At 42.2% G+C, this 23,968-nt stretch overlaps 1 protein-coding gene across 1 annotated transcript in view; it reads right to left on the bottom strand.

Moving 5' to 3' along the window:
* Positions 1–216: 216 nt before the first annotated feature.
* Positions 217–23,968, bottom strand: part of TOP1 (DNA topoisomerase I) — a 93,218-nt gene continuing 69,466 nt past the window's right edge. Inside the window, exons 10-21 of the mRNA XM_063145540.1 lie at positions 20,833–20,954; positions 18,783–18,905; positions 15,658–15,845; positions 14,362–14,506; positions 13,914–14,057; positions 12,936–13,121; positions 12,096–12,164; positions 11,234–11,348; positions 9,076–9,203; positions 4,503–4,597; positions 2,935–3,084; positions 217–1,617 (exon numbers count right to left, since the gene is read on the bottom strand). Of these exons, the coding sequence (XP_063001610.1) occupies positions 1,515–1,617; positions 2,935–3,084; positions 4,503–4,597; positions 9,076–9,203; positions 11,234–11,348; positions 12,096–12,164; positions 12,936–13,121; positions 13,914–14,057; positions 14,362–14,506; positions 15,658–15,845; positions 18,783–18,905; positions 20,833–20,954 (1,568 nt within the window). The 3' untranslated portion in view covers positions 217–1,514. The remainder of the gene's footprint in view (positions 1,618–2,934; positions 3,085–4,502; positions 4,598–9,075; positions 9,204–11,233; positions 11,349–12,095; positions 12,165–12,935; positions 13,122–13,913; positions 14,058–14,361; positions 14,507–15,657; positions 15,846–18,782; positions 18,906–20,832; positions 20,955–23,968) is intronic.

Here is a 23,968-nt window from a genome sequence, read left to right as displayed (position 1 = left end):
CCACAGTACTGGCAATCTTCAATTCAGCTGTCGTTGCCTATGGCTTAGAAGGTCCCATGGGAATTCAACTGTGCCTCCACTCACAGTTCCTCAGGCAGTTCATCCTAGACCCCCACCCCCACTCCGGGCAAGCATTCTTGACACCTCATTTAACAGCTATCGGCCTACAGCCAGCCATTCAGCCCCTCTGGGTACAAGAACACACGGATGCTGGCATTGCGTTAAGTTGTAGGAATTTATTTTAAATAACCTACAGTTGATTAAAAGGGAATTCATGATAAAAATAGAAGATACTTGTTGAGGAAAGACTGCGGGAAACTTGTCTTTGCACCACACTAAGCTAACAATGCCAATAACTAATGGATTATAGCAAAAAAGGGTTCACATTAAAATTCTGCTTTAATTTTTTTAATTTTTTTGTACACAATTACAAAAGAAAAAAAATAAAAGCCCTAAAATCTTGATTATTTTTCCTTTTTTTTTTTTCTTTTTTTTTGGACCAAAGCTCACTTCCCTCAAAATTTTATTGACCTGTGAAAGTTCTTCTTACACAATAAAATTTTTCAAGTAAAAGCGGGGAGGAGGGTTTTTTAAAAAGGGTGGAGAAAAAAAAACCTGCCAAAAGAAAGCAAAACAAAACCCACAAATGTGGATATTTTATATAATGTATTCAGAACAAAGTATGATGGGAAAACTTTTTGCCACCAATTTATTTGTACTCATAATCCATTAACCCTCCCCAAGTCCTTTCCTTCCTACCCTCTGCAAATCTACATGATCTTTAAGATCAAGAAGAAAGAAAGTTTAAATATTTTAAAATAATTAAAAATAGTAAAAATTCACATTAACAAAAAAAAAAAAACACTCAAGTCAGGAAGGATCTTCCCATCATGCTTTGCTTTGAAGAGATGTTGAGTTTTTATTTAGGTTTTCAATACCATGATGGCGGCAAGTAAAAATGAAAACAACTGGGTGTTTTCATGATGACCATGGTGGCCAGAGCCAGTGCGCTGAGGGCTTCAGTTGTGTTAAATTAATGAGAGGGGGAGGGGGCAGGAAATTAAGGAGTTCATTTTCTATTAAAATATAGAAGTTATTGCAAAAACCCTAACTGTAAAAACACACCAATATCTCATTGGATTCTGTATACAGTAGCTAATGATTTCCAAGCTCTTCAGTGTAATGGTGAATTTACCTGGCAGAAGGTTAACAAATTCCCCCATCCACTTGTCCTCCCTCCAGAGATAAAACACAAACCATACAGCTAGAATTTGGGTCTCTGAAACAGATTTAAATAAGTTGTCCATAGGACAACTGGCTCAGCTCCTCTGTAATATTTCCAGGCATTATCTTTTCTCAAAGATGTTGGGTATTTTATCAGATACTCGCTTTCCCCTCCCGACGCCCCCTCCCCCCCCCAATATAAAGGACAAGTAAGGCTCACAGTTTATCAATCTCCCTAAAACCAGGCTACTCCCCTTCTCTTCCATAAAATCCAGCCCATTAAAATCAGGTTAAAATTCATAGTCATCGTCTGCCATGTCAATTGCCCAGGCAAATTTCTCCCGTTGGGTTTTGTTATATATCTTCTCTATAGGTATTCCAAATTTCTTGCACCTGAAGGGGAGAATGAGGGAGGGAGAGAGAGAGAGAGATCAAAATCAGTTAACAGCAATGCATGGTTACTCTGAAGACCCTAAGAGCGGGGCTTACTCAACACAGCAGGACTGTTCTCTCATCCACCATCCATGCCTCTAGACATGGAGGAGGGAGTTGGACCCTACCCCTCCCCTGTTTGTGTGCCTTCCAAGCCCAGCACCCCAATATTCATGAACTCAGAATGCCAAGACTGGGCCAATAGGAGTGGGCCAGCTTCCCACTCCACATGGTGTACACACAGTGGACAAATGAGAGAAGAACCAAGTAAGTCCAAACTCCCTTCAGTTGGAGAGCAGTTTTCCATGTGATGGAACAGCAGTAACTCCAGTATCTGTTCCCTCTATCTTGTATGAATTACACAGACACCCTCCATGTTGCAGCACATGTGAAAGAATTTGGCAGATAAATGTAATGTCTTTGAATGCTACTACCAGTAGGTGTCAGAGGCAGTATGCTTATGTACACCAGTTGCTGGCTACATGGGCAGGAGGCTACTGTTTCACTCAGGTCCTGCATGTGGGGTTTCCTGTGGGCAGCTGGTTAGCCACTACGTGAAAACAATGCTGGACTAAATGAACCCTTGATGTGATCCAACATGGCTCTTATGCTCTTCATGCAAGTTTCTAGCCCTCAGCTTAGAGTTTGAACCCTTACAGACAACCAAACAAGGAGCTCTTTCACTTCAGAACAGCTTGCTGAAGAGGATTTTTACAACACACCAGGTGCAGATGCATGACGAAATGGTTAGTAAGATGCAGTGCTACACGCCCACAGATACCATTGTGTGCCCTATTCCAAAGCCTTCCCCCCCCCTTACTTGTACCTCCTCTCCCTTCACAATCTTGGATAGCTGAACTCTTGAGCCTTGCTCAAAAAGTGTGGCTCAATCTGCACAAAGCTGATGCGTAGTGGGAGAAAGGGATCACACCCATCTGACATCCAGAGATGGGTTGTCTAGCTGGAACCATTCTCTACCTCCTCAAGCAGGTGGGCACAATCCTATTCCCCTCACTACATGCAGGGTGGACACAGAGTGAGCCATGTCTGCACCAGGCTTTGGAGACTGGTCTATGTGAAATCAAGAGATGCAAAAGTGTACCTGGTTTTTTTTAAAATTAGCTTGGGAGTACAGAATTCGACTCAATGCATGCAAGACCCAACTTACTGCTAGCCAGCCCAGCAACCTCGCAAAAGACATCCCAGTAACACCAGTGACAGGCAACAAAGGGAGGAGAGCTGCAATTTCCTCCCCACCTTCCCCAGTCAAGAGCTTACCAGGCAACTGAAATTCTAGGATCCAGATAATTTAGTTTGGAGGTTCCCAAGGCAATTTGCTTGTTTTCCTCTCGGTCTGTAGCCTGGACTTCCAACTTCATTAGCTGCTCCTCAACCCTTTGTACGGCTTTCTTCTTACTTTCCACGGTCCTGTGATGGGCGAGGAGAAAGAAAAAGGACAGATGAGAACTGTAAATGGATTTCCAGAATATTGTTTTGCCTAGGGAAATTAGGAGTCAGTACAGAAGAAAAAGCCCCTTAAGAACATTGCTAAGCTTAGAGGAACTTCTATAAAAAAAAATCTCCAGTGCTGAATTGAAAAGAGATGATCATACTGTCCTCATATTAAAAGCACGAAATGCTTTATAGGGTTCATTTTCTTTGGCTTCATAACCACTATTTTCATTACTGTGCCCCTTATGCCGACAAGCAAGGAGATACAGCAACTTGTCCAAGGAGTACACAAAGACTTTGCCTGAGTAGGAAACTGAACCAAGGCCTTCTTGTCTCAATTCCAACAAATCAATCATCCCGCCAAAGTTCTTAACGGTTTCACAGGATGCATATACTGCGTGGTCCAGACTAGAGAAAACAGAGTTCTTGACCTTTAGCTTGATCTTTAAGTGTCTATTGTACAATTCTCTGTTGGATAGTTATGTACACTCAGGACAGACCTAAATATAAGATGACTGTAGAGCAGGGATAGCCAACAAATGGATCATAGGCAAAATTTGGCACACTGGCTGATACCTCCTGGCTTCTGGGACCTGCCAGTTTTGAAATGGTATTTATTTGCTGTTAGCCTGGGCAGCACTGCTGGACAGGACTGAATCCAAGGGAGCACTGCCAAGGTCAAGAGAAAGGCATGAGCTGCTGACTGAGCCAGCAGCACCTTAGGGTTTCGCAATAGAGAGATGCCCCGAAGTCTCTGCATTATAGCAGAGGTATACCAAAGAAGGCTAAAGTATTGCTGGGTCAGAAGCAGCGCACAACACAGTTCCAGAGTCATATATACGTTCTATGTACATTTTATGGGCTCTTGTACATACAAGCATTCATTTAGCCATCCCTAGGTGGGCACTTAACCACCCACACACATTGGAATAGTGTAAAGGAAGAATAGAGCTGTGCCTGTTGGCCTGCCCCCCTCTAACATTGAGAACTGCTGTAGCCAGGAGGGTGCTACAGATTAATGCATACAAGTAAAACATGCGGATATGCTACAGTCCTCTAGTTCATGACAAAATTCCCTCAACTGGCTAATCAAGAAACTTACTGACAGCGCAAATGTAGGACCCAAACAGAAAGAACATGGGGAAGCAATTCACTTTGCAATCCTATTCACGTCTACTCATAAATCTGCCCCACTGAGGTCAATGAGACTTATTCCCAGGTAAGTGGGTATAGGATTGCAGCCTGAGCCGCAGACCTAGGGGAGTGCATTCAAAGAAGAGCAATCCTTAAAGGAAGAGCCATTTTAACCGATATCTCCTTTGGAACCAAAGGCTGTACCAGGTGCCACATTCAAGTGCTTGGTTGTGCTCATCTGTCACAACAGCCAGACTTACTTTTTAGACTTTTCGTCCCGCCGGACCTTGGCATCAGCTTTGGCGCTTTTCAGTTCCCTCTTGGCATCAGCCAACTGATCCTTCTTGGCATCAATCTGGACAAGGCAAAAACAGTGGGAAGGAGTGAAGCTGACGAAGAGGGGTGATTTTTTTTGTTTTTTTTTAAAAAAGGCCTTCCGCATACAATGGTGGAGCCTTTGCCCAAAAGAAAACAGCGTAGATCATATCCAAGAAACCTTTTTCTACCTTATCACTGAAGTTTCATAGGGCTAGCTGTGATTGACATTTTTAGACAAGCATCCAAGACTCAAGCTTGCAGAAATGGCTACCAGGATTCTATAAACCCAGTGTGGTATAGTGGTTAGAGTGCTGGATAGGACCACTAGGGAGACCCAGATTCTAGTCCCTACTCAGCCATGGGTGACTTTAGGTTAGTCACTGACTCTTAGCCTAACATACCCTCACAGGGTTGTTGTGACAATAAAAATGAGAAGGATCATGTTTGCCACTTTTTGGGGCTCCTTGGAGGAAAGACAGGACATAAATGTAACAAATAATTAAAATAATAGATTCCAAGCTTAAGATACCATAGGATAACAGGATTTTAAGAACTGAAAGGGACTTGAGGTCATCTAGTTTTATTTCTTTATATCTTTATAGTTGTTTATTGCATTTCTATACCGCCCAATAGCCAAAGCTCTCTGGGCAGTTCACAAAAACTAAAACCACGAAGTACAATTTGAGGTATAAAACTTAAACCACAGTCTAAAATAATTTAAGCACATGCTCAATTAAAGATCTACAATGAGGGTTTCAATGACGGCTTTCCTGACAGTTGTCCGTTGAAGCCTCTGCTTAAATAATTCTAGCAAAGGCGAGTCCACCCACCCCTGAGGATGACTGTTCCACTGTCAAACAGCTCTGGCCATTTGGAAGTTTCTCCTAACGTTCAGCAGAAATCTGCTTCCTTGCTTTTCAACCCCTTCGTTTTAGTCCTGCCCTCTGGAACAACAAAGGAAAAAGTGCTCGCTTTTCTACAACAGCCTTTCAGATTGTTGCAGACAGCTATCATGTCTTCCCTTAATGTTCTTTTCTCCAGACTCGACGAACCCAGCTCCACTGTTCTACATGTGGCATGGTTTCCACACATACTCAGCATATGGTTCATGCTCATCACCCTCCTCTGGACACACTCCAGTTTCTCAATAAGGACTTAATCAACACCTTCCCCAACTCAGTCCACCTGTTATTTCTTTTCTCTTCCTCTCCCGTTTTTGACCAATGAAGTTTAAAAAGTGGCAAAGATGAAACGATATAAAATTTGAGATAAAATAACTTTCAAGCAGAAGTTATGAAGAGAAATATTTCTGAATGGAGTTTTAAATAGAGTTCCCTATTGTGCCACTCAGGCAGGGGTCAAATAATACCTCAGACATGGACCCACACCCATGGGGCACAGTGTTTTCTCTGCTCTGAGGCAAGAGCCACAGGTTTTGCAGAGCTCTAGAAGTTTCCGAAATGCTGCTCTACATAGGCACAGACCTCATAAGTCTATGGGAGCACCTCTCCTTATATATGCCTGCCCGAGACTTGAGATCTGTTGGAGGAGCCCTTCTCTGCATCCCACCAATGCAACATATATGCTATGATGGGACAAGGGAGAGGGCTTTTCTCTGTTGTGGCACCCAGACTGTGGAATGCCCTCCCCTTGGAGGCCCGACCGGTGCCAGCACTGATTTCATTTCGACGCCAAGTAAAATCATGGCTTTTTAACAAAGCCTTTAATGGTAAAATTCACTAAGATGGCACATTGTTTTAACTGTTTTAAATTATATATTGTTTTAATTTGGTTCATGGTTTAATTTGTTTTTAACTGTGCATATTTATTGTTTTATACTGTATGCTTTTATCTGTACGCCGCTCTGAGATCTTAATGATATAGGGTGGGATACAAATGTTTAAATAAATAAATAAGTGGGACTGTAGAGACAAAGAACTCTCGCTTTCCATGATCTCAGAGCCAAGAACTTAACCAGCACCCACCTGATATGTCACAAAACCAATTGTGAACCGCCAGACTGAGAAATCCTGATATTATTACCTTTTAAAATAATACCAGATGTGCTGGGAAGACAACAAGAACCAGATGCTCAGAACTCCCTTTCAAGAGGATTTAGTCCTGCACAACTCAACCACATCGTACCAAGCCTACACAACTGTTTCAATGAAAGTATAATCTGCAGGGTTTTTTTAAGGACTAACTTAGCAACATTTCCACCAAACTACTCTTCTACTTTGTCAGTTAGTGGGATTTCAAATCCAGATGCTCCAACAGCTATTGTGGGAAAATGCACAGAGATTGCCTTTCCAAGAGAAAACACTGGCATCAGCAGGCTGGAGAGAACAACTTCAAACCAATAGGTAGAACATCTAGGAAAGCTGCCGGCTGCAGTTTAACTAGATCGAGGACACTGGAAGACTTATGCAATGATGCAAATATACAACTACACAACCTGGGGCCAGTTGCCCTTCATATGACTAATAGAACTCAGTTAAAAATTGTACAGTACGAGCTGGCAATGAGGGCAAACTGAGTAAGGATTTCTTGTAGTCAAGATAGCTGGTACCCTTTAAAACCAAGGGTGGAAAATCTTATGCCCTCCAGACTTTTCGACTACAACTTCCATAAACCCACCCAGTAGGCCAATGGATGTGACTGATAGCAACTGTAGTCCAAAACATCTGAAAGGTGCCTTAAAGGATGACATTTACTGTGCTAGGTCAAGCTAGGAGATGTCCTGTGCCTGTCCAGCAATGTTTTTTTTCATTCTAAGGCAGTCTTGCTCGACCTCCAGATGTTTGTGGCCATACTAGCTTGGGCTGATGGGATCAGTAATCCAAAACCCATGGGGGGCACTAAGTTGGGAAAGGCTGCTGTAAAAGAATGAAGAGTGAAAGCAGGAGGTTCACCGCTCCATTCACCTAAGTCGTGACTGGCAAGACTCTTCAGTTCCTCTGAAAATAATAGTACAAATAATTTGGGGGAGGGAAAGAGAAGGCAGCCAAGTAGTTATCATTTCGTCAAAGCTGTCAGCCCTAACAACTGAAGCAGCCAGGTTAGGTATTATGAAAGCCAAAAAGAACACCCCAGTGATTAATAAAACAGAATGCCTTATTGAGAGAGTGTTATTTCAGATTCAGGCTGTAAACCGACCTAACCAAATTGACCTCAGAGGTTTGGCCAGAAATAACCTGAAAAGGAAAAGGACGGATTAGAGTAGCGAAACACAAACATGTGCTGAATTTATAAGAGGCTTGCAATTTTGTTGGGCTGGGTTGGGGAGGTGACCAATTCAGTTGTCCCATGTGTCTCTGTAGCAGATTCTGTTATGCTTCAACAAAATCTTCGAGTGATCGGCGTGGGGTAGATGAGAAACCACAGCCTTTAAGGAAAACTGCATTGAACACCTCAAAAGAGGAAGACCTGGTCTAAATGAACAGTTCACTGCATGCTAAATCTGTTTTGGGATTTTATCACTTCAGACTGCAGAAATGTGGGCTGTATATTTCTTTGTTTTTCTGTTAAAAAAAAGAAGAAGCAAAAACAAACTTTGCACCCTGGAAATGGCTAGGCTAGAACTTTTCTGCTTGCCATTTCATTTGTTTTACCTGCAGGGAGCCTTTGTCATTTGGCAGCATTCATTCATATGAACTAAGTGATATAGTCCAAGTACAGTTTTGCCACATGATTTGCTGTTTGCCTAAACAAGCAGCAAGTCGTGGCTACGGTGCATTAGTCAAGATGTGTTCACACATCTGTTAAGCTTCTTTTGGGAAACTGATCTTTATGACATCCCAAGCAAGCCTCAGAAAAGCTTCCAAGCATTTATTATCACCAGCCTTTCTCCTTTAAATCAACCCTCTGGTGGTACTTTAATTCAAGTTCCTGTTCTCCTACAAAGTGTCTAGGCAAGTTCAAGGGAATTAAGAGCCGAGTTCTGATCACACAATGGGGATTTTCAACTTCCCCCTTCCTGCTGCAACCCCTTACATCCCTCCTCCAAGCTGTTCCCAATGTTTGGAGGTCCCTCTGGAACGGCATGGGATGTGTTGCAGGGTGTGTGTGTCTCGACGGAGAAATTAGCGAACACCCTTGCAACGAGCCAAAGTGCCTTCTACTTGTGCATGAAGTTCTCTGGATCTTGCCCAGCATCCTAAGAGTACACTGGGATAGAAAACTGCAGCAGAACACCAGACAGCATGTTTTTCTGCTGCCACTAGAGATACTTTATAGATATTTCTTCAGACTTAAAGCTAATTTGTCAGATGCGCAATTCACCTAGAAGTGGGAAAGACAGGTTTTAATGTAGCTTAGTGTGAAGAGAAAGGATACGATGAAGGATTTTCTACAATAACACCAGAGAGGATACTCATTTCAAAAATCAGAGAAATACATTTCCGTAGAGAAGTATTTTTAGTGGTAGCTAGATACACAGGTCAGATAGGGAAGAGGGGCAACCAAAGGCAAGTGGTATCAGTTTAACTTTTAACTGAGAGTGAAGCCATCAGTTACCTTGCTCTGTAAATTCATCATGGATTTCTCAAAGGTCTTTGGAGGCGCCCTCTGGTGATTGCAGAGAATAGCAACAGCTCTATTGGCACGGTTATAAGACAGGATCTTTGCTGGGACGTTATCATCCGCTGGAAGAATTCAAAATGAACAAGTGAATTTTGCACTCTGGTCAGGCAAGGTCTAGCTCTCATGGATGATGTCGCTTTTTCATAGGGAAAGGAAAGATTAGAATCTTGGCTCTCAGTTAGCTATAGCTGAAAAGTGGTAGGGTGGTATAGTGGTTAGGACACCTGACTTGCAAATCAGGAAGTTCCCAGTTTGAACTGACAATGTGGGGCGCAGTTCCCAGCGCTTGATTTTTCAGTGGAAAATGTTCTGTTTCATAAGTTTGAAACTGACGAAGTTGAAATTAATATTTCCCAAGTGATTTTCCCTAGCATGTGTGAGAGTTAATAAATACATGTAATTCAAATATAATATAATATAATATAATATGAATGAATGAATTGGAATTAATAAACAGAGACAGCAAAACTGATGTTGTCCCAACAACCTTAGTGGAGGAGAGTTGAACCCTGTTGAATTAGATGAGTGGTTTTCAGCATATCATGCACAGTTCTTTGGGTTGCTAAAATTAATTAGTTTCAACAGTTTTCAGTATATTCGCATTTTCTTCTCCTTGAATTAAAACAATATAAGGCAAGTACATACTATTGTCTTTCAATTTTTACAAGTATTCCATTAAAAATGTCTACATACTCCAATACTGGTTGATATCACATCAAGTGTGCTTTAATTTCCCCCATGAAATGTTTCAGATCCAATACTTGAACTGGGAGAAAAAAATGACACGGGATATGTGTTTTTTTTAAAAAAAAGTTTTGTTGTTTACCAAGTACAAGTATAATAAACCTGCTAAATTAAATCAGAGCATCACAACATTTTCAAATGTTGATATTTTCCTGTGCGAATTAACCTGGATTGCATTGGAATTTTTTCCACATTTTTCCCAGAAAACCCAAATCACTGGTTTGAACCATGGCAACCCATTCTCTTAGTTTCACCCCCACAGATGCAATATGGGAGCAGAAACAACATCCTACTTTACAGGTTTTTTTTTAAAGGAAGTATTACAATAAAACAGAAAAGGAGCTAAAGTTTAATGTTAGTGAACATGTAAATAGAAGAGTATTTTATAAGTAAAATAATAATCATTTCAGCCAAATATACTTTCATCGATCGAGGGGAACCATGATACATGATTCATGGAGAGTGATGCAGACCTGTTGGTTCCAAGGATGACTTTACTTGACCCATACTACAGGGAAGTGCCACCACAAGTTTTCTGTAACTCTTCCATGGTACCCGTTCTTATGAATGTGCCTCCAACATGGTAAATTGGAGACACAATTATTTGAAATTCTAATTCTGAAAGAGGAAGATTTTTGTGTGGTTGTGGCTGTTTTGCTCTGTAGGGATTTCTATGGCTAATTCTGTTTGTAAAGAACAGTCTTCTCCAACCTGGTGCCCTCCAGATGTCTTTGACTATAACTCCCAACATTCCCAGCCAACATGGCCATACTAGCTTGGGATTATGGGAGTTCTAATCAAACACATCTGGAGGGGGACCTGTTTGGGGAAGTTGCCATAGATGCTTTATGGGATTCTTTATTCCATGGTAAAATTCTATAAATTCATCCTTGTATTTTGCTATCATAACTATTTGACACTATATTCCACCATCTCCCTCTGTTAAAAAAAAAGAGCTAGCATTTGAAAAGAGTTGTAAAGGCCTTTGAGTATATGAACAGTGCTTCAAAATGGCGACTCCATATGAAGCATGGTTGCTAATAAATAATGGTGTCCCCCATTATCATGAGGGGATAATAGATTCTGATAATAGAATCTATCACATAGCTTCTGATGGGTTCCACTTTTGCATTTGCTTGCTACAGATGACACAAACATGGCCTTGGGTATAACACAAATTGCTGGCTGGGGCATGATGGGAGTTGTAGGACTTATTTATGTCTAAACGTATATAGGATTGCACCCTAAGTTACTTTTCAGCCTAGGCTCTGAGGCCTGCATCTGTATCAAGGTCACAACCAATACCGGAAGAACAAAGGATGAGATGCGCTAGTCCAAAGGCACTTACGGGTTGTGAGCTCCTTCAGCTGCTGCTGTAGCGTAATGGAGGCATTGTAGGTTCGGAATACCTTGGCCGTTAGCCCTTCCATAAGATCTTGAAGATGTTTATTTAAGATGCTAGTCTGGAGGGGGCAGGGGGAGGAGAGAAAGAAATGAGATTACTTATATTTATTCCAGCACTAAATTATGGGACTTTCTCAAACTAAGCATTTGACTCTTCCTATTCTCACAATTTGGCGAGGTGGAAGTTCCTGTTTGTATTCTCACAATTTGTAGAGGTGGAAGTTCTACATCAGGTAGAAGTTCCTCTACCTGATGTTTTGGAATGAGGATACAGATCTAAAAAGGTATGCAACTCAGCCCCAGAGCTTTGTAAGTAGATATCCCATTTCAGCAAATGCTGTGGGCACACATTTACAGATTTAACCTGGGAACACTGGTGCAGAGGAATAGAACGGAAGCAGAAGACATTGCTGCACTCCAAGGTAGAGGTAGAAAGGGCCAGCTGCTAGCGAGTTTGAGGTGTTGCGTACAACAAAGGCCTACATTTATTCTTCATGTGAAACAGATATTCCCATCCAATGCCAAGAGGGACAAACCCATCCCATTCAAACTGGACTTAAGTCCTTTTCAAGCATTCCTTTAGGGCAGAGGTGGGGAAGCTTTTTTCTGTCAAAAGCCACATTTTTTCAAGACTGATCTGTTAGGGGCTGCATGCTGCTGCTGGATGGGGTCAGAGATGAAAGTGGATGGCTCCTGCACAAGTCAGAGCAAATGGTATGCAGTGCTTTCACAGCCAAGAATTTCTAGGACTAGCCTCAAGATGATGGCAGTATACGATGCTGACGTGAGGTATGGAATGCACTTACATTGAGCCGGTCGAAGAGGTCATCTTCAGGCTGCTTATTCTCCATGAATAGCTGCAGATTCTTAAAAACCTGCAAAGCAAGTGCAGGGGAAAGAAACAAGAATAAAGTATGGAAACTGGATGATATATACTGGCTTGACAGAGGAGCAAATGATTCCATATAAACCCATTGCTTAACAGTCACTATGCTCTACTGGCCTTCCAGATGTGTGTTGGTGCACAGAAGTATACTGGCCATTATTCATTGTTGGTGAAAAAGGAAACACATTTCCCAGATTCACAATGGAATTCAACAGGCAATTCAAAAGGTTAGAGCACCTACCTTATGAGAATAAGTTAAAGTAATTGGAGCTTTTTAGCTTAAAATGCGGGGGTGGGGGTGGGGAGAGGGTAGTCGTGGTGGGGAGAAGAAGCATGATAAGGAATTATAAAACCATGACTTCTGCATATAGAGTGAAGAGAGAACTGATAGTTGTTGACAGACCTAGTATGTATTAAAGCTAAATGGAACCTCCATGCTCAGTGGCAGTAGGCCTTTGAATGCTAGGTGACAAGGACAAAGAAGAGGGGTAGGGCTGTTGACTTCACAACTGTTTGAGGGCTTCCCAGAGGTAAATCACTGGTCATTGTTGGACCCTGTATGCTGGGAGTAGAAGGACCACTGGTCTGATCAAAGAGGGCAATTCTTATGTTTAAATGAGCTCTTCACATATCTGCAGGTCACATCGAAGGAGCCCCAGAAGGTGGAAGAAGTTCTCAGAATAAAGCAACCCAAATCTAGAGACCTCTCAAACTCCCCACCCCCATCTCCTTTAAGTCATGCAGCACAAAATATCCTTACCCTTTTCTCGACAGGGACTTTGTTATAGTATCGTATGGAGTCTTTTCCAAGGAAGTCAAACTCTACCACGTATTCCTGGCCATCCAATTCTGGATGCAAATTAATATGCTCCACACGGAGAGAGCAGCAGCCTACTGTGTCAGCCGTCTCCCCTTCTTCTTTCTCATTACCAGCTCTCAGAGCGAGCTACAGATACAAAACAGTGAAGGAGAGCAGAGAGACATCACAAACAGCGATCTAAACAGACAGAAGAATTTCTAAACACACTTGTTCGTTAGCAAGAAGTTCCTCCAGGGATGCCGGAACTAATAAACCATTTAATTTACAATTTGTCAAGTAAAGGATTACATTAAGCTTACTGAAAGCCACATTCTAAGTTTGTTTAGCTGACTTGGGCCCATTTGTATGTTTCCTCCAGTTGCCTTGATGAACTAACATGGCTCACAGGTAAGGCATGTGCAGCCTAGGATTGCTGACCCTACTGCTGTTAAAGTAATTATTTCTACTGTTACTTTCTACTGTTAGTTTTACCCTACCCTGTGCCTGCTTACCCTACCCTGTACCTGTTTGCATTCTCTTCCCCTCCTTATTGTTTTACTATGATTTTATTAGATTGTAACCCTATGCGGCAGGGTCTTGCTATTTACTGTTTTACTCTGTACAGCACCATGTACATTGATGGTGCTATATAAATAAATAATAATAATAATAATCTTTGACTCCAGAAAAGTCGCCTTCCCCAACCTTCCCTCCAGATTTGTTAGATTACAACAACACCTATCTTGTCAGCATGTCCAATACTGGCTGGGTGATGATGGGTGTTGTAGTCCAATACCTCTAGAGGGCACCAAGTTGGCGAAGAATGCTGTGAAGTATTCTGCCAACTCCCAGTGCCACATCTTACTAACACTAAGTAAGTTCAGCAGCTCCAGCTATATATTCAATAAGGAAGAAAGGGGAAAAACAGCAGATCCTTACTTTGTCAATGAAGTACAATGCAACAGCCCTCTGCCGCACTTTCATCTCTTTGGATTTCCAGTCTTCTCGATATTGATTTCGAATCCTATCTACACATTTCTTCAATCTCCGAGCCGTCTCATATTTCTGCCAGTCCTTTTCACCCTGCAGAGGTAATGACAAGGAGCAACATGAGGGCTTACTCCAAAGTATGAGGGCACCAGTTTGGAGACGGGGGCACTGTTTATAGAGCATTTTTCAAGGCTCCCTCTTTGCCACTGTAAAGATATTATTTGGCTCTCAATTGCCACACCCTATTTCAGTAACGCATGGTTAAAGAATAGCATTTAAGATCTACCAAGCTGGTAGCAGAGTCAAAAAGAACAGAGGACTCTTAGGCAATACATTCTTCTCTGCTACAAACTGGGCACGACAGAAATAGCTTCCATGTTTGCACACAAATCATCACCTTGATTCTAGAGCTGGGGTTCAACATGATGTACTTAATAGACCCTTGGATGTTCTCCGTCCACGACACCAACCAGGTCACCTTGTTATCATACCGGACTTCTTTCCATTTATGTCCAGCGGGAGGTGGAGGGACTTTAGAATCCCTAGTGCAGGGGAAAATCAAGGACACAGAAAATGCTTCAAAATGGAAAAACTACAGAAGGAACGGTAGAAAACCAGCAAAGCACAAATAGCAAATCTTTTCTTCAGTCCGGTTCAGGCAATGCAAGCTGGCAACAAAATCCAAAATGAACTGCTTAGATTTGCCAGATATTTCTAGGCCTCAAGGCTGGCAAGTAGTCAATCTGAAAGTACAAATCTTTGCTTTGTTTTTTCAAGGTTCCTGGTTAGGTATGCGTAAATTTCAAGTTTAAAAGCAATCCAGGCCTTTTTTTACTCATAAAAGGAACCCCTCTTAAGAGTAAAAGGCAAGCTTGTAAAAAGTTGAGGCTAGTAATGAAGTAGGGCTGGATGAGCTGTAGATCACTCCTTGCCTCCTCTACCAGCTTGCTCAGCTTCCATGCTGGCTGTGGATCAAACGAAACCCCTTACTCTGTGGTCATCATGGAAGCCAAACGAGCTGATTTTTGAAAACAGCAGGGTCAGAGTGTGTCAAAAAGTCAGGTTCTGAAGCTTTACCCTAGCTCCAATGCCACTTTTTCAGAAATCACTTTTTTTAGAACTCTCATCTGCCTGCATAGCTTATATCTTCTCTTGCTCTATGTCAACCACCATCCAACCCAATCTTCCCTGAACCTTCTTGAGTGTGTGTGTGTGTGCGCGTGCTGCTCTGAGCTTTCTGAAGGAAGAGAAGGGCATAAACTGTAACAACCACCTACAACTATTTACAGATTAAAAGTTGATCCAGACATTTGGGTTTTGCTAGCTCATAGTGCATTGTTTTAAAAGTGACAAATTAATGATGTATTTTTTACCTTATACATTGTTATTAACTGCCAAGAGAACTTCAGCCATTCAGCGGTATAGAAATGAAATAAATAATGATGATGATATGATAGGATTTTGTGAATTTCTGGTTGAAGTTCACCTTTGGCAGATATGATAATATGCGTTGGCTTTCAAACTCCTGCACTGCACTCATGTTAAAGGAATGTCCACTAGCTGAGACCCTGGACAGAAATGACAGACTCTACTTGACTGAGAGGTTGAACACAGGGCTTGAACACAGTTGCTATGCATTATAAGCAGAACCCTCTCCTAGCTGGTGTGTATGTGTGAAATCTTCCATGCTCACTTGCTACAATTGATGATGATGTCTTCTGGCATTATCCGTCTCTTCAGCATGCCCATTTTGGGATGGTTGCCACGCCCTCTGAAGAGACCCGGAGGCTCAATCTTAAAGTTGGCAATTCTTTCCTTGTGATTATCCATGATGCAAAAACCATATTCTTTTAATAACCGCTCATTCTCTTCTTTTATTTTCTAGAAGGATACATACACAGAGAGGAAAAATTACAACGTGCCCAAAGCCGCTGCATAAATTATTCAGAATCAAAATTACAATAAAATTAATTAGCTTCATTCAAGTTGTGCTCAGAGACCTCTACAGCGAGCGGGATTTTACAAGTACTGCAAGTACATTGCAAGAAAGCAGTCGTGGTCCCAAGAGACTTAGGCATGGTCCTACACATTGGCTTTGAAACACCCTCAGCATGATTATTTGTGACTTCTATGGCCATAACATGTTCATCCACGTTTGGAAACTAACAGTGCAGTCTTATACATGTTTACGCAGAACCAAGTCCCACTGAGTTCATTTGGGTTTACTCCCAGGTAAGTAGGTGTAAGACTGCAGCCTTACACACTTTCCTAGGACTACGTTCAAATTGGACATAGTGGGACTTGTAAGTTCTGCTCCACTGTTAAGTCTGAGGTCTCCTTGTTCATGAACAAGATTTTGGTATGTGTGCATGTATGCATGCATGCACAGTACTCCTGAAGACCTAATTTTCAATTTTTGTGAACCGCCCAGAGAGCTCCGGCTATTGGGCGGTATAGAAATGCAATAAAATAAAATAAATAAATAAACTCATTACCCCGATGGACTCTCCTCAACTTCCCCCCTCCTTTTCCTTGCTTCCCTAACAAGTCCTTTATTTTTTAAACATATTGTTAACTCTGTGGGCAGGGCTTATCTCTAATTTACAGTACAGCTTTATCAATCAACCAAAAAGAGAAAGGAACAAAGGATCAATAGGAACACATGGAATGAAGAGATGCAGGTCCTGTTCAGATGTAACGACAAACAATGGTTTACAGTTATGTACATGAACCTCAGTCTTGTCACCCCCCCACTCCTTTCTCCTCCTCTAGCGAGACCACAAGGAGATCAAAAGTTTTTGCTACCAATTTCATTTGAGCACAGTTTAGCATTGCACCTGGACCCTAAACTGTGGTTAATATCAACTCTAGTTAGTTGAAACAAACCAGCTTCATGATCTACGATTTGAAGTTGGCTTGTTTCAACTAAATTGCAATTAAGACTAACCACAGTTCATCTGGGTTCAAACATAACAGATGGAAAGAAGAGTTCTAAACACCTCCTTCCTAGCTGCACCAGGGGAAGGGTGGAAGCACATGGGGCTCATTCCCATAATGATAAACCGTGGCTTATTGTTACATCCGCTATTGAATTTGCTGTGCTGACTGTCCCCCACTCACTTCCTATTGTGAGATAGGCTTGTTGCGTGCCATGGTGCATGTCATGCACAACCTGCATAATCACTGCCTGGCCATGGCTTATTGTGTTGTCTGATTGTAGATGGCATGTAGCGGCTGGGCAATGATTATACAAATTGCTCCTGGCATGTGCCAGCATGCACCATAGTTCACAACAAGCCACAGTGGCTTGTTTTGATTATGCAAACCTGGTCAGTGTTTTCATCCCTTGAAAATAACCTAAGTGCTACTGTGCCAACTCTATAACCTTACATAAAGGGGACAATAACTACAAATAACGAATTCACACAGAAGCAAAACTGAGTCCAAACTAGCAAAAACCAGTGCCTTTTCACACATTATCATTTTAGGTGTCCACATGAGATCTTTTTAAATGTGGACACAAAACTGTAAACCATAACTTGACAAACAGGTGTCAAGTGAATATGCCAGTATGAAACATGTACTTTTAGAGTTGAGATTGGGTAGACTCATTCTGTGGACTCCTGCTGACTGTACACGTAGACTTGGTTCAGATGTAATCCCTTCACCTAGTCTGGCACTACAGAAACAGATTTTGTGCTCAAAGCTCCCTCCTTCCTTCACAGACTGTACTTTTATTTGTTACTTCCGGGTTTAATCAAACCGTTACATCTGAACCAGAAACTGGTTTATGCCTGCCTTTGAAAAACAAGACTGCAAACTGGTTTTCAGCTGTTTTGGAGTCCTGACTTTGGATTCAGATGCAATGGTTTGATCAAACCAGGTCACTAATTAAAGCAGTGGAAGAGGCCGGGGTGGGGTGGGTGGGGGAGAGAAGAGCTGACACAAAAGCACAGAGCTCGTTCCTGCAGCAATAAGCCATAGTTTAGTGTTGTGTTTGAATTGAGCCTTGGTGGCAAAACTGGAATTATTGCTGGCTGGTTAGTATGTAAGGAACTAATACACAACCAAGATGCAAAACATATCTTACTAGCATCACTGATGCTACAACTGAGAAGCAGTACACCACATCTATTCCATTATTAACTCGGAGAGGGGAGAGAGCATTGTTTCTTGCCAAATGAATATATAAAATCAGCAAGCCTACCACTGGGTACCCTTTTGAAGTCTGGCATCATAGGGCTTTTAAAAACTAACTAGAAATGAATTCACTCCTAGTTATAGGCACCCTGCTCCCCCGCCAAGGTAGAAAACTCAAAATGCATTGCTAAAAGGAACCAAACGGAGACCAATCATCTATAGCTTTTAAGGAAATCCATAACAACAGACATGAAGCACCTCTCCCACAAAATGAAGTGATTTCTACCAAGAAACCCAGGGGAGCTGGGAAATGGATCAAAAGATTATATAATCCAAGAGATTCTGAAAAGCTGCCAGTTACTTATTGAAATTTCTGCCGAGTATTACCTATGCCTCTATAACAAAGTGTAAAACCCAAAGTGTAAAATCCAAAGCAAAGCAAAAAATACTCTGAAAGGCATGAGTAGGGCTCAAACACCTTCACCCCCAAAGACTTAAGACAGAAGCATGCTTTTGCCAAATCAGGAGATTTCAGTTACTCTACTCAGTGAAATGGTGGTAAAGATGATTGCACGATCCAGTAGATTGGGAATGGGTAGTATAGCCAGAGGGCGTTCCAATCATAACTTTGGTTTTCAACTGGAAATTCCTTTAAAAACAAATTTTAAGTCAAGATACCTGTTTCTCCTCCTTGGTCATTTGTTTTCTGGCTTCTGACTGAGCTTTGAAATACTGACTCATATGGTTGAAGTCACATTTGCTGAGGCTGGTGATGGTACTCTTTTCTTCAGAGGTCATTTCCTGCAAGACGAAAATTAGATCTTTGCAGCACTATTAGTTAGAAGATGAAACAACATTTTATACTCATTCTCAGTTTAAAAAACCTCTTTGAATGCTGTTATCATAAATAACAACAGTCAGGTTGCAGTACAGGCTAAACCTGGAAGAGGCCACATGGAGAATAAAGTTTCATAGATGGATCTTGATCAGCATAAGGGTGTGTGCTTCATTGCATTACGTAGTGTTCTGAGACGACATCTCAGCAACATTCCACACCAAAGAGCTGCAAATTCTGAAGTAAGAGTTCTGCATATCAAATACACTCATATTGTTTAAGGGTATTTCCAAAATGCTTTGCAACCCTGATTCTGGATTCCTTACTAGCAAGACGTGGGGTGGCAGAAAAGGATGGAACGGGAGTTTGGAAGGAAAAATCCAGATTGCTGGTAAAATGTCACCTGCCTCAACTCTGGAAGACTTCCATGGCTCTTCACTAATTATTAAGCTTTTCAATAGATACTGCCCACAGTGGACTATATTTATTTATAAACCAAGGTTCTCAGCATGCTAGTCATGCAGCTGTATATTGACGCCGCAGACTTTATTACACTTCCATCCCATCTCCTAGGAATTCAGGGTGACATGCACAGGCTTCTCATTTTATTCTAACACACCTGTGAGGTATGCTAGGCGAGAGGTGGACAGAAGGTAGATCTCCAGATGGTTTTGTCTTCAACTCCCAGAAGCCCTTGCCAGCACAGCCAATGGTCAGCAGTGCCGGAAGTTGAAATCCAAAATATCTGGAGACTTTCTGCCCAACCTTGATTTAGCCTGAGCAATGATGTTCTCCAAGAAGTTCAAGGCAGCATATGGCTCACACTCACCCATTTATCTTCACAACGACCTAAAAGAACTAATGACTGGGCCAAAATCAGCCTATGCGCTTCATGGCTAGTGGAAAGTCTTCTAGACCATAGTCTAACCACTATACTACACAGGCTCTTACACACTATATTTTTCTGCATTGCAGGAACAGAAGTGAGTGCACAGCCAGCTTGCCAATCCCTGGTTATTTGGGTAGCCTGTGCCAGCCAAGTCAATGTACTTTGTCACTCCATATTTTGATTTCATTCAGGATAATGAATAAGGGCTTCTGGGTCCACAGAGTTTGAGTACAGCATGCCTCTGACAGAGACAGCCTTGACTGTTAGTCATCATTCCAGGAGAGAACGTCACAGACAAGCACCACAACCATGCTAGGGTTGAAAGAGGTAGACCATGCTGTCTTAACCAAAGCATTAGGGAGCACTGATATCACCAATTAATTTGGCAAAAAACCCCACTACCAGACTCTCATTCACATGGGCAGCAGCACTTATCATACCACTCAACTTCAAGATATGAGGAAGAACAATGGATGCCAGACAAGATGTCCCCCGACGCACTCTTTAAGGCTCTAACAGCTTGACAACCCTTCAGCTCAAGCACTGAAAAGGGGTTCTTTATTCACAAAATGGAAGAGGGAGCAACATATAACAAACTATCCACCCCCAAACAGCAGGTTTTACTTCTCTTGTCCAACTTCCTATTCTCTCCTCTCCTGTACCTTGCAACATATTTTTCACCCCTCCTTCCCAGATCACTTCTTCTTCCTTACCCATTCAAGCCTGCCCAGCATTTGGTTGGGGGTGAAGGTGGGAATGGGACAGACTAAATAGCTATTGGAAAGACAGAGGCACCCAGAAGCAAGCGCTTGCTCTGATATGTGCAGAGACAAGCAGAATTCTTAGTGCAGAACCCTCAAGCATTCAACAAGGAGGCAAAAAAGGATTGAGCCATCTGCTACTCCTCTAGAAGCAACTGTTACGTAGGTGACCAGGCAAGTGGCAAACTGCGAAGCCTGCTTTAGCTCTCTGAGCACCCTACCCTTCCATGAGGCCATCCATACCTTTCTCCAGTCTTTAAAGAAGTTTTTCCTGAAGATGTCCTTAGTAGTGTATTCATGATCAAGCATTTTTGCAAAGAATGTAGCAACTTCTTCAGCTTTGGGACTGAGCTTCATGACTTTACCTGCAAAAGAAAAAACTATCTATGAGGAAATGGAAAATAACGAGGTGGCATCCTACGGACGGTCAACCCCTCAACCAGACTACTCCTCTTACCCCAGTTAGAAAGGATCCAGGAACATCCCTACCCAGCGTTGGCCCTCTGTGGATATACAACGCACAGCCAGAATAATGACCCTACAGTTTATTGCAGGTAAGCTAGGGCCCAGAGGAGTGCTATAATGAAAGTCATTAACTTTGTTCCAAGTTTTGATATGGACAGTGTACTTTAGCCTTAAACTGCCTAATCTAACATAACATCTTTACAGTGAGTAACAAAACAGACAGCATAAAAATAGTGTTGCATCTGCTCAAAACATTTTTTTCAGGGGCAGCTGAATGTGGGTATTCCAATTTTGGGATTTTAGTTTGATAGAATATAGATCTTCACTCCTTTGGGGAGAGATAGTGTCTGGGTCTGCACAGACGAACTTCACCCCCAGGAATCTGCATGTCTTAGATTGGAAATGGGTCTCTGATGGTTCTCCTTCCATCCCTCTCATTTAACTGTTGTTTTGTTTTGTTTCAAACACAAGGGGACCTCCAACAAAATGTCAGATTGTGGCGTACTTCTGTCTAGATTTCCATCCACTCCATTCCTCACCTGTTTTCCCTTCCTTTCCTATCAGCTGGCCAGAGAGCATCCAAGGCCCACTGAACATGCTCAGTCCTCATTTTGCTGTTCTGGATTTTTTTTAAGTACTTCTGCAAATCCTGAGGTTCCCCCAAGGCTGCTGATCTCTCTCTTTCTTGTGTGAGTGGATGGTGCTGTTTTGACTATATAAAGATACACATTCACCCTTGAGGGAATGATGGAATCTCCCTGATATGGCAAGTCAGCTTGCCACCCACAGTGTGTGTATAGGGGGGTAGGCAGATTATTGATAAAACAGACTGTCATAATATTCATTACATGATCAGAAGTTCATTACAACTTCTAAAATCTGAACTTCATTAATATGTTAATGTTATAGGGGAACATTTTTACTGTAACTACTACTTGACATGCAGGGGGGGAACAGTTTAAAAAGGAAGGAGACCACTTGGAGAAGAGATGCCTTTTTGCCACCTTGTGGGATGCCAGTATTTTATGGGCAAGAACAATTGCTAATTTACTGTGAAAAGGGTTCATCTATATAGCCCGAATACTGTTACTAAGCCGGGTACTACAAAAGCTTCTGACAAAAGCTTCATATACATTTTATACTACTTTTCCTCCGCAGATGCCCTTCTAAGGCAACTCCACACAATGTCACACAGCCCATGCACTGAATGCAGATAATTTGCTTCTGCCCTTCTGAAGAAGGGAGGCAATGCAAAGAGCTCTCAGGGATGAAGAACATCAGGGCACTTTTGGAGTACACTCACACATCACAGGAATAGCTTGATGTAAGGTCTTGTGGTGCTGATCCCCAAAGCAGTAAGTACTGATTAGGTAGTGGGTGGGTCGGTGGTTTCTCTCATTCCAGAAAGCAAAGGTGTGACCAAGCCCACTGGCACACCAACCTCTTCTTTCTCCCACCGCATAGTTCTTGAGCATCATACAAGTGCTACCAGAGCCCTTCACGTTGATCTGGTTTTGTCCACGTGAATGTACATTGGTATTTCGAACTCCACTGATTCAAAGAGTTGTTGTTAAAAGGCTGCCTGCTTGATATTTCAATGATTCGTGACTGTCCTGTTTCCCCTTGACTGAAGAATTGTAATAGAGGCTCAGCATGAAATAACTAGCTGTTTGGAAAGGCAGCTTTTCCCACAGCTCAAGGGGAGGGGGGAGCAATTGCTGCCTCAATGTGCTGCAGACCCGACGCTTCCCTTTGCTACCCAAAGTGCCTACTGCAGGCCCAGACCGTGCTAACGTCACACCAGTGCACCCAGGGAAGGGGTTGGCCAGCATTTCACAGCAGCAGCAAGCAGGAAGAAATCTCGCACTTGCCAGCAGCCTGAAGTGTTGGCACTTTAGAAGAATGGATTCTTGTGAAATCCAGCCACTACTTGTATTGGTATAGTTAAGGCAGAGAGAGAAAGCAAAGTATTGGGTCCTCTTGATATGCAGGCTGCGTGTGGTGGAGGAATTTCCTTCTCTAAGAAAATTAGTCACACTGAAGAACACAACTGAGAAGAATTCTTCCATGTTAGACCAGAGGATCTCATGCTTTATATTCTGGCGATGCTCCCAAAGGATCTTTCAAATCAACTTTAAAAGATTAGCAACACGGGAATGATTCTTACTTTATTGTACCCTGCTACCAATACCAAACTCTGAATGGCACATGGGCAAAACCTTTAGTGAGGCGTGTCCTTCAAAATAAAGTAAAGGACTGGGCACCTGCATCTAAATGTTTTAATAAACAAGAGCTGATTTTTTAAACTTGTGTGTGTCTTTCAGACTTTACTAGAGGTACATGCAATTTGTACTCAGGTATCTGAACCAATGCATAGAATGTAGAATGAGAACTGGCTCTCTGCTGTGTATATTTACGTTCATACTAGGTTTAAATACAAGCAATCCAAGATTAATTCATTCTTTTATTACATTTATATTCCACCTTTCCTCCAAGGAACCCAAGGCAGCATCCATTGCCCTCCTCCTCTCCATTTTTATATTCATAACAACCCTGGGAGGCAAGTTAGGCTGAGTCCAGGTTCGGATGAGCACAGGGGTAAAAGAAGCCATCATGGCTTATCCCTCCCACTCATCACCCATCATTTACATAATTACCCGCCCTGCAACACCAGGGAACACAGGTGAAAAACGGCAATATGTCTCTGCACCAGTCCAGCCCATGGGACACAAAGCCCACCCTGGAGGGAGAAGAGGATTTTCAGCCCGTAACAGGGATTCTCATATCACAAGCTTGCAGAAAAGCCACACAGCAGCCCAGTGGATGGTTGGCTTGACCTAGAGGGCCTACTCTCCGGGTGATATATCCCACACTGGTCCTGGCAATGCAGCCAATTCCAGGTAAACTACAAGCC

Source organism: Elgaria multicarinata, chromosome 1 (genome assembly GCF_023053635.1).
Source record: "Elgaria multicarinata webbii isolate HBS135686 ecotype San Diego chromosome 1, rElgMul1.1.pri, whole genome shotgun sequence".
Lineage (NCBI taxonomy): Eukaryota > Metazoa > Chordata > Lepidosauria > Squamata > Anguidae > Elgaria > Elgaria multicarinata.
Note: the sequence above shows the minus strand (reverse complement) of the source record. Positions and strands in the feature narration are given on the sequence as shown.